The sequence below is a fragment of the Panthera tigris genome, chromosome D2 (genome assembly GCF_018350195.1).
Source record: "Panthera tigris isolate Pti1 chromosome D2, P.tigris_Pti1_mat1.1, whole genome shotgun sequence".
Lineage (NCBI taxonomy): Eukaryota > Metazoa > Chordata > Mammalia > Carnivora > Felidae > Panthera > Panthera tigris.
The window spans coordinates 57816730-57831940 of record NC_056670.1 but is presented as its reverse complement, the minus strand read 5'-3'; the positions used below and the strand labels follow the sequence as shown (position 1 = coordinate 57831940).

The 15211-nt window shown below is 44.5% G+C and overlaps 1 protein-coding gene across 1 annotated transcript in view; it reads right to left on the bottom strand.

Annotated features, from left to right (window-relative positions):
- The window catches only part of ABCC2 (ATP binding cassette subfamily C member 2), a 64829-nt gene that overhangs the window by 18508 nt on the left and 31110 nt on the right, over window positions 1-15211 (bottom strand). The window contains exons 12-19 of the mRNA XM_015536686.2: window positions 14780-14917; window positions 14112-14258; window positions 12374-12458; window positions 11594-11660; window positions 9418-9544; window positions 6837-7013; window positions 5283-5450; window positions 2699-2879 (exon numbers count right to left, since the gene is read on the bottom strand). Coding sequence (XP_015392172.1) covers window positions 2699-2879; window positions 5283-5450; window positions 6837-7013; window positions 9418-9544; window positions 11594-11660; window positions 12374-12458; window positions 14112-14258; window positions 14780-14917 — 1090 coding nt within the window. The remainder of the gene's footprint in view (window positions 1-2698; window positions 2880-5282; window positions 5451-6836; window positions 7014-9417; window positions 9545-11593; window positions 11661-12373; window positions 12459-14111; window positions 14259-14779; window positions 14918-15211) is intronic.

The following is a 15211-nucleotide window of genomic DNA, read 5'->3' as shown; positions in this document are numbered from 1 at the left end:
GCTAGATTTGGGATTTGCTTGGGATTCATGACCATCTTTCCTTTTTGGAATGGGAATGTCTATCCTAATGCTGGTCTTGCCATTGAAGCAGATAACCTGTCTGGTTTTATAGCTTGTCAGATGGAGAGGAGTTTTGCCCCAAGACTCTGGGTCTCACCCACAACTGATTTGAGTGAGGAGAGGATAAAATTTGGGACTTCAAATTGACATTTGGAGGAGATTTTGGACTTAGAGGAGATACTGGAATGATTAACACATTGGGGATGCTGGGATGGTGTGAATGTATTTTGGACACAAAAAAGATGTGAATTTGGGGATGACAGAGAACAGACATGATAGAGTGACTTGTGTCCCCCACCAAATCCATACGTTGAAATCCTAACCTCCACTACCTCAGAATGTGACTTTATTTGGTAATAGGATCATTGTAGATGTAATTAGTTAAGATGAGGTCAGACTGGAGTGGGATAAGCCCCTAATGCATTAGATCTGATGTTTTTATAAAAAGGGGAAACTTGGAATTGATGCACACAAGGGAGAATAGCATGTGAGGATGAAGGCAGAGATTGATGTGATGGGTCTTCAAACCAAAAATGCCAAAGATTATCAACAAACCCCCAGAAGCTAGGAGAGAGTCCTGGAACATGTTCTTCCCCTGTCGCCTTCGGAAGGAACCAATCCTATGGATTGATTTTGGACTTCTAGCGTCCAGAACCATGAGACAATAAATGTCTGTTGTTTGAGCCAGTTTGTAGTGTTTTGTTATGGCAGCTAATTAAGAAAAGAGTATACAATTTTTAAAAAGGGGGGGTTGCACCTGGGTGGCTTAGTTGGTGAAGCAACTGACTTCGGCTCAGGTCATGATCTCACCGTTCATGGGTTTGAGCCCCATGTCAGACTCTGTGCTGACAGCTCAGAACCTGGAGCCTGCTTCGGATTCTGTGTCTCCCCCTCTCTCTGCCCCTCCCCTGCTCACACTGTCTCTCTCAAAAATAAATAAAATACTTAAAAAAGAAAGAAAGAAAATAATAAACCAAGCCAATATTGACACAGGTCACCCTTGCCCTCCTGCCTTTCCCTTCATTCTACCATGTCATGGTCTACCCCTTGCCAACAACAGCATGCCAGGCATTGCTCAGAAATAATTACTCAATGTTTACCTTGATTGACAAAGGCTTGATGAGCTGTTTTACAAACTGACCTTTACATAGAGGATAGGATTCTTCAAAGGGGCCATCTGGAAACTCAGATCATGGCAGAATCCATGAAACTCAGATTGCGGCAAAAAAAAAGTCTGGACTTAGCACAAGAAAACTACCCAGGCACCTCATGTTGATGTAGTTGAGCAATAAATTAAGGGAAAAAAGCATCTGACACTGCCCTTTGGCTTGGGGCCTTCACTGCCCAGGCAGGTGATTTTTGCTTTCTCCAGGCCAGTGCCTGGAGCACGTAAAGGCTAATGAAAAGTTCCGACTTCTTCCTTTCTGCTGGTTCCCAGTGCCCCTGTCCCAGTCTCCTGGGATAGCTCCCAACCCTGTCACCCATATCATCCTGTTCTTTGCTCCTGTCCTATCCCTCCAACACTTGACAGTTTATCACTCCTACCCTATCCTGCCCTGAGCAGTTTTCAACAAAAAATTGTGAGACACGCAAAGGAAGAAAGTATGGGACCATACACAGGAAAAAAAGCAGTCAACAGAAACTGTACCTAGGGAAGCACAGGCATTGGGCTTACCAGAGAAAGACTTTAAATCAACTATTATAAATATGTTCAAAGAACAAAAGAAAACCATGTCTAAAGACTTAATACTCACAGACTTTATGGTTCAGGCTTTTCTTTCCATCTCTCGTGCTCCCTGGGGTGGGTTTGAACCATCATGTGTCCTGACCTCAAGGCCTGAATGAGTTCTCACTTGCAGGCTCTGTAACTACCTCCTTTTCTGACTGACTTGTGGAATGCACCCTTCAGATCTTGCTTTCTAAGGCTTGACCTACTGCTGGTGACTGCTACCCAAAGCAGATATCCAGAACTACGTGCAGGACTACTACTGGCAGATTCTTGGGAGGGTCCCCAGGGATCAGGGCTCCATTGCTGACTAGAGCTAATCGATGACCCCAATGGTGGTGGTATTAGGGGCTATTCCTGTGGTGTACTGTGAGACTATGCAACTGCCACGATTCTTCCTGGTTCAAAACACCCAGTGGTTTTTGGTATATTAGTCAAGATGCCCTTTGTTAGGCCTTATCAAGAATGTTTCAGTACACTATTAGTACCAGTCTATGAAGCTGTCCAGGAAGTGGTTTTAGCAGATTTAGGGTAGGTGGGGTGGGATGTGTGATTTGAGTCAACAGAAGTACAGCATCCTTAAAAGGGGGTGCCTGATGCTACTAGTCTTTCTTCCACAGGGACTAATCACCCCAAATCTTCAGTCATACCCTTCTAAAGAGTGTTCTTCGATTGCATGGTGGAGACGAGCTGAGCAGGATGAGCCCCTAGTTTGGCTCAGGCACAGAATTTCTGTGTCTGTGTTTCTTTACAGAGACATAAAATACAGAAAGAATAGATTTTGGATCTCTGGATAATTCACTTCCAAATTGAACTCACTGGATACTGCATAGTTCAGGCAGTCAGTATCAGTTTATCACTTCTACCCTTCCCATACCCAAGCTTTATCCTGTTCCAGTCCTCCTTACATACCTGTGGCCTCTCCTTCAAGACCCATCTGTTTTGTGGATGTCTTCAGAATCTTAGCAAACAATCCTTTCTTGGCCAGCAGAGTGCTGTAGGATCCCTTCTCCAGGATGGTGCCATTCCCCAGAACCACAATCTCATCCACTTGGGGAAGAAAGCGAATGCTATGTGTAATCAAGAGTCGAGTCTGAAAAAAACAACAGTAAGTGGTGCCACCACCTTCCTTCTGTGAGCCCCTCTGTCCACCACCATCCTTGGCTTGCTCTTAAAAAGGAAAGGAAGTAACTTCTTCCTGCCAACTATGAGTAGCTAACTTCCAACTACCCAGAATGTCTGCCTTCTTTGGCTTGCTCTGGGGGTGGGAGGGAAGGAAAAAACAGTCATTTAAATTCATTTTAGGGCTCTGTTTCAAAACAGCCCTGAACACTTGACCTCTTTTACTTTTTTCTTTCCTTCCCAGTGCCTCATCCTAACACCAGACCCTATGTGTAAGGGGAGACTCTGGTCCTTGTGGATATAGTGTTATTTGCCTGTAGTGACAGCAAGGTTTGCCCTACACACATTCTTCCAGCTTCCTGAGAGCTTAGGAATGTCACTTGAGATCCAAGCCTATCAATATAACAGATGCATCCTAAACTAAGGAAATAACTAGCTAATTTCCCCTTCCACTAACCAGCTAACCAACTGAACTTGAGAGCAAGGACAGACCTTTTCATCTGTGCACGCCCAGTCTTTGCAACAAACCAGGCACAGGGTGGTATATAGTTCATGAATGAATGGAGCCAAAGGCCATTCGGACAGGAGACAGAACCAGAAATAGAAGGGAGAGTGAGTTCCTGTTGACTTACTGATCCAAGAGAAGCAAAGGGCCTCAGTGGGACGGCAGCCCACCTACCCTGACTAGCAGCAATCAAGAAGTCTTGAAGGGAACAGGCCACACACAGATGGAGTTTTACTGCCCAATACTGAGGGAGATGTTACTGTCAGCCCTCATTGTACACTTGCTGTTGGTGAGGGACACATTCAAAGCCACAAAGGGCTCTGCCAGCCCCTCCCCCATTCAGCCCACTGTGTCAGGGCAAATGGGCTAACTTGCCCATGGTAAGGAAAGTCTAGCCTTCACCTACCACTAGCTCTAGTGACTTGCTCTGGCCACTTTATCTGTACTCTCTCATGGGGGCATTGTGAAAGTCGAATAAGGCATCACAATCAAAGTGCTTAGCACAGGCCTGGGGCATCATGAATACACAAAAAAAATGTTAGTTCTATTTTATCCCCACATTCCCACATCCTGCAAGGGTTCCAGGAAAGTGCCTTTTCAGAGCAGAGCTCTAAAACCTGTGGGATGACCTATGTCCCACCAGCAAGGTGAGTTATTGGGTCCTCTGGGATGTTTTCTGACTCCAACCAATTCTCCGACACCAGCTAGGTGTTCAGCAATTCAATTCTGACACTGACTACCTAGAATTAGCACAAACCCCACAGCTGAAGGGCTTGGTCCTATGAGACTGACCGACTTCAGAGGCAATTTGCATGACTTGGGCCACCCTTACTTCTAACCAACTAGCCATAAAGCCCCTTTCTCATGATCAGTAATTTATTAGAATGGCTCATCGATCTCCAGAACACACTTTACTTGTTTGTTGGTTTCTCATAAAGAATACAACTCAAGAACAGTCAACAGAAGAAATGCAGAGGGCAGGCTGTGGGGGTGTGGGACTCACCTGTGGAGCTTCCATGCCCACAGCCTCCCTCTCAGCACCTTAATGTGTTCACCAACCCAGAAGCCCTCTGGATCCCACTGCTCACAAATTTTTATAATCCAATCTTCAGCCCTTGCTTCCCTCCCCAGAGGCCTGAAAGTTCCAACCCACCCATCACTTGGGCTTTCTCACTCTCTTTTTTAAAGTTTGTTTGTTTGTTTGTTTGTTTATGGGAGAGAGAGAGAGAGCACTCACCAGCGAGCATGGTGGGGAGGAGCAGAAAGAGAGAGGAGCACAGAGGATCTGAAGTAGGCTCTGCACTGACAGCAGAGAGACTGATGCAGGGCTCGAACTCATGGGCTATGAGATTATAACCTGAGCCAAAGTCAGACGCTTAACTGATTGAGCCACCCAGGTGTCCCACTTGGGCTTTCTCTTGAACAGCCCAGTCCTGAGGCTATCTAAGGGCTGCACCCTAAGTCTCTTTCTAGGCTTATGAACAAAAAACACTCCTAGTATTACTCAGGAAATTCCAAGTGTTTGGAGCTCTGTGTCAGGAACTGGGGGCAAAGACCAACTATAATCTTGTTATACCACAGATCTCAGAGTGCTTTCCATCACAACCAATCATCCTAGGAGGATCAATGTCATCGGAGCCACAGAATAATGTTCAAATTAGCCAGTTCTAGCATAAGCTATGACCTCAAGATGGGAGCTGTCATGGGTCATCTCCTGAAAGACCAGTCTGACACTGTATCTCCTCAGCAGCCTTGGTGGTATGTTGGTGGGTAGGGGAGGTAAATACATGCTTCAGGACAGCAGCAGTCCTAGGAGATGTGTCCCCAATCCCTACCCCAATGTCTTCATTGCGTTAAGTAATTTCTCACCTTGCCTTTCAATAGGCCATTGGGACCCAAGACCTTATTGAAAATATGTTTTCCCACATGAGCATCCACGGCTGACAGGGGGTCATCCAGAACGTAGATGTCTGAATTTTGATAGGTAGCTCTGGCCAGGCTAATCCGCTGCTTCTGACCCCCACTGAGATTTATACCCTGAAGAAGAAAATAATTTCTATTAAGCACTACTCCATAGTTCCACCTTCACAGAGACTATTATGGAGGGGAAAGGAAGAGATTTACTTCAATAAGGTATCAAGGGATTTAAAACCTTCTAAGTTCCTCTATACAAATCAATAACTTTGATTCAAATAAATTACTTCAGGCCCAATGATGAAACGTATGCCAAAATTACCATTTTCTATGAGAGGATTTACTTATTATTTTTGTTTCCTGCCCCATGGGAATGTGGAGCTGCACCAGGGCAGATTGTCCCTATTTTATTCATGGTTGTAACTCCAGCGCTTAAAATGCTGTGTGGTACATAGTAATTACTTAATAAGTGTATTTGAAATAGTGAACAAAATCATTCTAGAGCTGTATCTTCATTAATCTCCTAGTAGCTGAAGATTCTTGTCCCTCAAAGACTACTCTATTCATTGTTAGTAATAGGAAAGAAGGTTGAAAACATCCTAAATATGTAGGCATGGGGAATTTCTAAATCAATTACACTCTAACCATATAATGGATACAATACGGTCGTTAACAATGTATTTTTTTAAAAAGGCATTTAATAACCTGAGAAAGTCACACTAAATTTCTAAGTATTTGAAGCAGAGTAGTAGAAACTTTCTCCAGGCCTCACTAGCATCCAGAAGTCGAGTCAGGACACCTAAGCTCTGGTCCTGCGTCTGCTCCTCTATCTGCGAGGTCATCCTTGGGCCAGGCTCTGGTTAGTTACCCTCTCTGGTCCTAGCCTCATCAGCTTTCTTTAAAAAAATTTTTTTTGGTGGGGCGCCTGGGTGGCTCAGTCAGTTAAGTGTCCGACTTCGGCTCAGGTCATGATCTCACGGTTTGTGGGTTCAAGCCCCGCATTGGGCTCTGTGCTGTCAATTCAGAGCCTGGTGCTTGCTTCGGATTCTGTGTCTCCCTCTCTCTGCCCCTTCTCCACTCATGCTGTGTGTCTCTCTCTCTCTCAAAAAATGAATAAACATTAAAAAAATTAAAAAAAAATTAAATTAATTTTTTAATGTTTTTATTTATTTTTGAGAGAGAGATACAAAGTGTGAGTGGGGGAGGGGCAGAGAGAGAGAGGAGACACAGAATCCCAAACGGGCATCAGGATCTGAGCCGTCAGCACAGAGCCTGACGCAGGGCTTGATCTCATGAACCAGGAGATCATGACCTGAGCTGAAGTTGGATGCTTATACAACTGAGCCGGCCAGGTGTCCCTTGTGTTTTCTGGTATTTGTTCCAAGCTGACTACCAAAATTGGTCAGCTCTTTTACTCCCATGTACTTCTTCACCGTCCTTGCTCCCTGCCACCCCCCCCCACCCACTACTATTTCTTCACCCTTCAAGGTCCCTTGGTGTCCCAAGTACCTTCTCTCCAATCTCGGCCAGGTCTCCTCCGGGCAGCACTTCCAAGTCTGGGAGGAGGGCACAGGCCTCCAGAACCTGCTGGTATTTCTTTTCATCCAACTCAGATCCAAAAAGGATGTTGTCCTTTAAGGTGCCATTCTGGATCCAGGATTGCTGTGGGACATAGGCTATAGTGCCCTAGATGGGAAGGACCAGACCACGGGACAGTTATACCTCCAGAAATGCAGGGCTGAAGGAGGGAGTGGCAGCATGGGGAAGGAAAAACAGAACTTAGATTTTAAAAAATGAATGTCAGGCTGACTGAGCATCTGACATGTATAAATGTGCTTGTATTTATTGCACCAGCCAGGGAGAAACATTCAATATCCTGTTCACCATTTAAATACTTCTCCCTACTCTCTATTTCACTATCGCTTTCTAGCCATGATCCTGAAAATTAGAGGAAGAAACACATGCTGCTTCTAGAACAGGAAACTCACTGGGATTGACTCAAACCCTAAGACCACCAGAGGGCTAACACAGGGGTGATGGTATAGAGATTTTAGGAAGAACCAAGAGATTTGAACGAGGGTGCCAGGCTGATGCATGAAGCAGATCATGTCCAGAGAGGAAGCCTGACAAAGCCCTGTGTTTAAGAATGAACTCAGTGTTGAGTTGGCAAGAAAAAGCTTTCTCATACACCTGAAACTAACATAACATCGTGTGCCAACTATACTCAAAATTTTTTTGAAAAAATTATATTAAAAAAATAAATAGTAATTTATGATAACAAAAAAGGAAGTATGATAAGCTTTTATTATTTAAAAAGTTAAACAGAAGTCAAAACTTGATTTGAGGCTAGAACCAATTTAAATATTAATGTTAAATCATCACCACAAATTTCCAATGTGAACTTCTTTGAGTGTTAGTCATTTGAAACGAAAATGCCATTTTTACAAAATAATTTAGAAGACACTCAGTTTTGTGTCAGTTTAAAGGAGAAATATATGTGTGTGTGTGTGTGTGTGTATGCACACACACACACACACACACACTTTTATAAAAGAGAATTATGTTTAGAGGTAATTTTAAAATAATCTTCTTTTAGCCTGTGTATCCCAGTTTCCATGGTATCTATGGGGGCAAAGTGACACGCCAATTCAAAATTGACTTCTAGGGGCACCTGGGTGGCTCAATCAGTTAAGTGTCCAACTTCGGCTCAGGTCACAATCTTGCAGTTGGTGAGTTTGAGCCCTGTGTTGGCTCTGTGCTGACAGCTCAGAGCCTGGAGCCTGCTTTGGATTCTGTGTCTTCCTTTCTCTCTGTCCCTCCCTCACTAGTGCTCTGTTTCTCTCTCTCTCAAAAATAAACATTTAAAAAAATTTTTTTAATTCAAAATTGACTTCTAAAGGACTAAATAAAGAAATGTTCCAAGTGAACAAAAAGAAGAAGTTAGGAAACAGTTAAATCAGTAGCATCTGCTCGGTTATATCTCATATTATTTAATGTAAATTGGCTCATGAGGGATTGGTAAATCAGGGAATAAGGTCAGTATAATGTGGAAGAAGCAGTTTTTAATTTTCTGAGCATCTCAGTGTCAAGCAGTCAGGGGCAAGCTTTCCCATAATTAAAAAGAAATAGTTAGCAATATATGAAGATCTTAAGGAAAAAAAACCTAAAAAATCTACAGACACGCGGGGTTTTTTTGGTGTAAGCAGTGGCTGGTTAAATGATTCCAAGTACTTATAAGTTCCTCTAAATTGAACTCTCTGGGGAAGCGGAGAGTGCTCATGGAGATGCTATGAAAAGATTTCTTCTGGGTTAAAAAATATATAATTGACAATGATGTCTACACCCCGTATCAAATTTTTGAGCAAGTGAAGTCAAAGACCAAACTCTCAGAGGAGGAAGAGGAAATCGGGAGTCTAAAGCTACATGTGATGCTCAGTGTAATTGCCAGTGGAGATTTTACAGTGCTGCTGTTTTAATTGTTATTGGTTTTGTTGGTACGCTAGTTACAAAGTTATGTCAGTTTTTTTTAATTATTATTTTTGAGAGAGAGAGAGAGAGAGAGAGAGCGAGCACACAAGCACATACACGTGGGAAGGGGCAGAGAGAGGGGGAGAGAGAACCCTAAGCAGGCTCCACACTGTCACAGAGAACCCAACTCAGGCTTCGAGCCCACAAACTGAAATCATGACCTGAGCTGAAATCAAGCATTGGACACTTAACCAACTGAGCCACCCAGTTGCCGCAGGTATATAAGTTTTTAATGATGCTTTTAGAAACCTAGATGTAGCAGAATTGCCTATACTTTGAAGGAAGAGATCTCTGTTAAACAGTTTTCAAACTTTAGTATGCATAGCACCTCATTAAACATGCAGATTTTTAGAATCTATCCCGAGTCTGATTATATGTGTGGGGTGGGGCAAAGAATCTACACTTTACAAGTCTATCTAACGTCTCCAAGACCGCATCTACAGCAAAACAACAACAGTGGTCATCAGATTCTAGTCCTCAGTGCATTCTCCAAAATGAGAAAACAGTGCTCAGTGGCCCACATCTCAAGGTCAGAACTCTTTTCCTTAGCATCCCCTCTCACCTTGATGGTGATGTGCCCGTGGACATTTTCCATTTCTCCCAGCATGGCTGACATCAAGGAAGACTTCCCAGAGCCCACAGTGCCCACCACAGCCACCAATTGGCCTGGCATAATGTCCAGGTTCACACTGAAAAGAAAGAAGTGTATTTGGTTTTTAAGTGTCTATTTTAAGAGAAAGTGAGTGAGCAAGCATGGGGAAGGGGCAGAAAGAGAGTAAGAGAGAATCCCAAGCAGGCTCTGCACTGTCAGGACCAAGCCCGGTGCAGGGCTCAGTCCCATGAATTGTGTGACCATGACCTATGCTGAAATCAAGAGTCAGATGCTTTACTGACTGAGTCACCCAGGCGCCTCAAGAGAAGTGTATTTAAAGGAGGTGAGGGGTGTTTTTCAAGAGTAGTTCAGGCCACTTCTCAGACCATTCATAAGAAGTCTCGTATTAGATTTTCCCTCAAGATTGGAAAATTTGTCTTGGATATAGAGACTCTGAAGTGCTTCTTTAATACGTTTTTTATAAGCTCAAAAGGGCTAGAGAATGAGCCCTAACTTATCCAACTGTCTATAAGCTGTTTGTGCCAAATGTAGGTTTCAACTGGAAAAATTCTCTTAGCACCAACATGGTACCATTGAACAAGAACTTAATGGGAGCTTAGAGACCTGAGTTCAAGTCTCATCTTTGCCACTGCTGAACTATATGATCTTGGAAAGTCACTTCCTCTGGACTCTCATTTATGAACTAATAGGGTTGGAATAGATCAGGGTTTCCCAAACTTGGCTATTTAATGAGAATAGCCATTCAATGGAACACTTGCTGGAAGCACAGAACACCTTCCCCTCTCCTGGAGATTTGGCTGTGTCTAACTACAGAGGGACACACACTGGGCAGGGCTCCTCGAAACTCTGTGCCCACCCTGTTTTTGAGTCCCTAGTACATTAAGAACATCAGGAATTTGTTCACAGTCTTTCTGAAACTGCCCTTTGCTAGTGTAAGTCTAAAAGAAGTTCAGTACAAAATGGGAGCTGTGTCCAGCCTTTTCTCTGCAAAGGGAGGCTTTCAGGTTGGGAAGGTCCAGAGGAGGGGCTTCTGGCCTGATAGCATCCTGGGGCAAGCTCTAGAATCTATATGAAAGGCTGTAGGAATAGAAGTGTGGGAAGACCCAGGTGTAACAGGGAGAAGATAAGGTGTGCTGGGTTGGGAACAAAGATGTGGCCTGCTCAGGCTTCCTGGTATATTATGTGTGCTACGTTCAGTGGAGTTGGGTATATACTGTCTATCTGACCCTGTATAGACCATGTGTTCTCCTATCCAGACATACCTACGGTAAAGTTCAATTTATAAATTAGGCCCAGTAAGAGGTTAACAACAATAACTAGTAAAATAGAACAATTATAACAATAAACTGTAATGAAAGATATGTGAAGGGGGTCTTAACTCTCATTGACTGTCCTGCACTCACCCTTCTGATGATGCAAGATGATACAATGCCTACGTGGAGAGATGAAGGGAGGTGAATGATGGGAGCACTGTGACCTACATTAGGCTACTATTGACATGACCATTCGTCAGGAGGAGGATCATCTGCTTCCACACAGAGGTTGACTGCAGGTAACCGAAACCAAGGAAAGCAAAACTGCAGAAGAGGAACTACTAGCCAAGCAGCAGTGTGGCAAGAAAGGGTTGGCTTAGGGCAGAGGAGGTGGGAGGTAGGAATGGGTTAGTTAGATGTAAAACTCCAGATCTCAAGTTTAATCTTTGTAGAGGCAGCTCCCGTTGTCCACTTTGGGGAAAGAAGCCATATTCTTGATTACTGTTCTTAAATGAACAAACGAACTTAAATTGGTTTCAGGCTTTGGTGTGTATCTTTTATCATACCCAGAGACCTAGGCCACTTGCTGCACTACCTCCATCCACAATCTGGAGAACAAAGGTCTTCCTGGGTTCTTAGCTGGAGCCCACAGTCCCACAGTAAGACAGCCTGGTGGCAGGTGCACTTCTGGGGAAAGAGGCTCGGGAGTTTTGCTGTCCGCTGGTCTCCCCAGGGTTTCAGCCTGCACTGAAATCTAACGGAATGTGTGCACATTGTCCATATTTCACGTGCCCTAGTGGTTGGAATTTTCCAGTAACAGGACTGGCAAGGAGAAGCCTAAAGAACAGCAGGCTGGACAGGAGGCAACTCACTCTCGAATTGTAGCTTCCAGATCCCGGTCCCAGGTAAAGGAGGCCTCTGAAAACTGCACAGCTTTGTCTGTTGAGAAAAAGGCCCTCTCTTTTAGTCAGATGTAGGTCCTCATGTGTCTGTCTGCCCCTTCTCAGCCCTCCTGCGTCCCTCCTTCAGCAGATCCCAAGATCACCTATCAGGTGCTGGCTCCTACATTAACAGGAGGCAGAGGAAAGTTCCCCTGGTGAGACCAAAAGTGGCCTGCAAACAAAAGCGGTTCTGGTTGAATTCCCAAGCCTGTTAGCCAGATTCCTGACCTGCAGACACCTCTGCAATGTCTGCCTCTGGGCACATTCTCATGCCCTCTGTTGCCTCATGCCCTGGTAAAAATTCTACCTCTATATACAAACTTGGTCACTCCCTGGATTCCAGGTCCACAGGTCCCTCTGGCTGTGTCTGCCCCCCAATCCTTAGATCTTCAGACCTTGCAAATGTTCTTTCACTCCAGCCTACTTTCCCCAAGTTCCCATGCTTGGCTCCATCTTGACTTCTCTTTTCTAGATCTTTTGCAGGATTCCCTGCTTATCCTCAGACTATGGTTTAGCCATCTGGCTAAGCAACCTATTCTAAATGAAAACGTCACTTAAGTAAAAATAGTAAGCTTGTTATGCAAATGTAGGTTCAAAGTAAATCCCTTAGCTCTCCCTTTCAATCAGTTTGCTGCCCCTAAGCCCTCCTATGTCAAAGTTCTGGTGCCAGCACTGTGAATAAGTTGGGGAAGCAACTTCCAAATTCATTACCAAAATTGTACTCATGTCGAATGGCGGATGTGTCCAAGTCATCCCCTCCCAAGTACTTTTCTAGCCGTTCTGTAGAAACGCTGGCCTAGAGGGGGACACAAAGGATCTCAAGAATAAAAAAATCCAACGACAAGCACGAGCAGGGAGAGGATTTTGACTTTGTCATCAGCCCCAGATGTGGAAGCAGAGAGTCAACCTGCCAGGCCTCTTGTCGGTGGTTTACCATTTGCTACATCTGGAACCTCTGGACACCCCCATAGACTCAGCCACATTTCAGCCCTGGAAGACATCCCTCTCTGCACAGAGGGAAATTAAGATGCTGTTTCAGCCCCTTAGAAAACTTGTGGTGCTGGGGTCAACTCAATTGCCATCTCTTCAATCTTTGGACCCAGTTCCAGAAACTGTCTTCTGCCTTCTTCTAAGACAAAATCCTAATTTCTATCTGCTTTTGGTAACTGGGCCCCTGGTGTGCTCTTCTTTAATGGAGTCTATGCCTTGGTCCTGCCCAGTGTCCTAACTGAGCCACTACTGGGACCCTTTATACAGGAATTGGCCATGGCACCACAGTGACCTTAGAAAACTCCACACAGGCCAAGTTTAAACTGCAGCTGACCTAAGCATTGGCAGAACACCCTGTGGTCTCCTGAAACATGAGAACTGGGGAGAGATCCTAGGAGCTTTTACAAGGACGTTTCTCACTTGCCTGTTTTCAGGAAGCCTGTCAGAGAGATCGTTTCTCATTACCACCTGGGTTCTGATGAAAGAGTGGACTTTCTGTCTTGCCTTTCCTTTGAGTGCAGTTGCAGGCTACAAAACCACTCAGCTGTTGCATGGATCCACCCCTCAGAAACAGAGTGCCTCACTGCCCATGTTACATTATCATCTGGCCCCTTTTGTTTCACAGTCACCCCGCGAGATAGGGAAGGGAGGGAGCAGATACCTTTGCTGATCTTGCTCTTGCAATTTATGTACTAAGCTATTAGAGTCTAGAAAGAGCATACTGTTTCTTTATCAGCCAAATCTGTCAGTCTTTCTTAACCCCCTCCAGGGTAGTGAGGTCTGAAACCCATCCTTCCTATGGCCTGAGCGGTCTAAAGCATGCCACTCTTAGTGTAAGTGCACATCACCATACTCTATCTTTCTGATTACCTCACTAGCCTACCACCTGCCCTGTGAATATCCTGAGGTCTGGTACCTAGTCCATCTCAGTGACTGTGCTCACTTTTCAGGAACCAGACACTCCCTCTGGCCCATCCGAATCCTCTTGAACTCCAAACTCACTTTCTGACAGCTTGAAGCTTGAGAGCTGTATTCAGTTCCACCACCACATGGCTTCATGCAGAGAGGGTCTTCTCTTTCCACGTATGCTGCATTTCCCTAATGCTATATAAATACCCCAAGAGCCTTGGTAAAATGTGGGGGAAATTGGGCTGGGAAAAGGGCTTAGAAATGGTCCAGGTATCAGCTAATCATCATAATCTCACTAAATGCTTTCACAGGCACTGTCTCCCTGTGAGGTAGAGAAGATTGGTATGATTATCCTCATTTTAGAGTCAGATAAACTAGGGCTCAGAGAGCTTGTGATTTTATTAAGATCAAACTTGGTCTCCAGAGACCAAACAAATCTAATTGAAAGTTCACCAGCAGAAGCGAGAAGTAAGATATGATAGGGCAGTCATTTTGGGATGTAAGCCTTTTAACCAGAGATAATCAGTTAGCAGTGAGGGCTTCTACCCACCTGTAACATGGAGGTGATTACCATCGGAAACATACCCAGGGGGAAACGCAGGATATTGAAGAGGGTGATGGAGGTGAAGGCCTTTTCTGCATCCAAAACATTATTGCTATTCACCAGAACGTAAACTGAAAATGTGATCACAGACACCTGGAAAAGCAAGGTCATGAGCAATTCATTTCTAAAAAGGGTTCAAACACTTATGCTAAGTTTCAGGAACACAGTATATCAGAGTTGAAGGAGCCTTAGGGATCATTATTTCAACCTTCTTGTGTTACACAGGAAATATTTTGCCCGAGGTCACAGTCAATTAATTGTATTACTGGGACCAGAGTTCGGGTCTCCGGGCTCCTATATTGGTGTTCCTCCCCTCTCTAGACCCACACAGCCTCCTCAAGAAGACAAGAAGCTCTCCTATGCAAACCATTCCTGATTACCACATTCATGCTGACTATCCTGGAAACTTACTCTGGGCTGCCGGATGACCAAATTGTACACAAGGGTGAAATTAGAGTTGGGGGCACCAGGTAGGAATAGCAACTTTGGGAAGTTGAGGAGGGGGATAGATTTTCCAGGATTTCGGGGTTAGGCCTAGAGGCACTGGGCAGTCTGCTGAGAACAGACCTTCCTCTTCAGGAAGCTGACCCAGTCCATTGACTCCTGTCACTCACCAGGACTGGACTTAATTGTAAGAGAAATATCATTATAGTCTGCATCTGACCGAAGATCAGCAGGTTCTTGAGCTCTTTCTTCCGAAGTTCACGGACTTGCTTTTTGAATGAAGGTTCCCAGGCAAAATACTTCAGGATCTAATAGGGTAGAAAACAGCACAGCTCACACTGTTGCCCCCAAAGGACACCAGACAGATCTCATCTACCCAGGTTTTAGGATAGGTTCTCCAAAATAGGGGAGTGGGGGGGGGGGTAGAAATCCAGATTATAAAATATGATTATAGAAAGGTAGGTTACATTTGTCAGAAACCTACTATGTACAGAACATTTTAATTTTTTTAATCTTTATTTCTGAGACAGAGAACATGAATGGGGGAGGGGCAGAGAGGAGAGACACAGAATCCAAAGCAGGCTCCAGGCTCTGTCAGCACA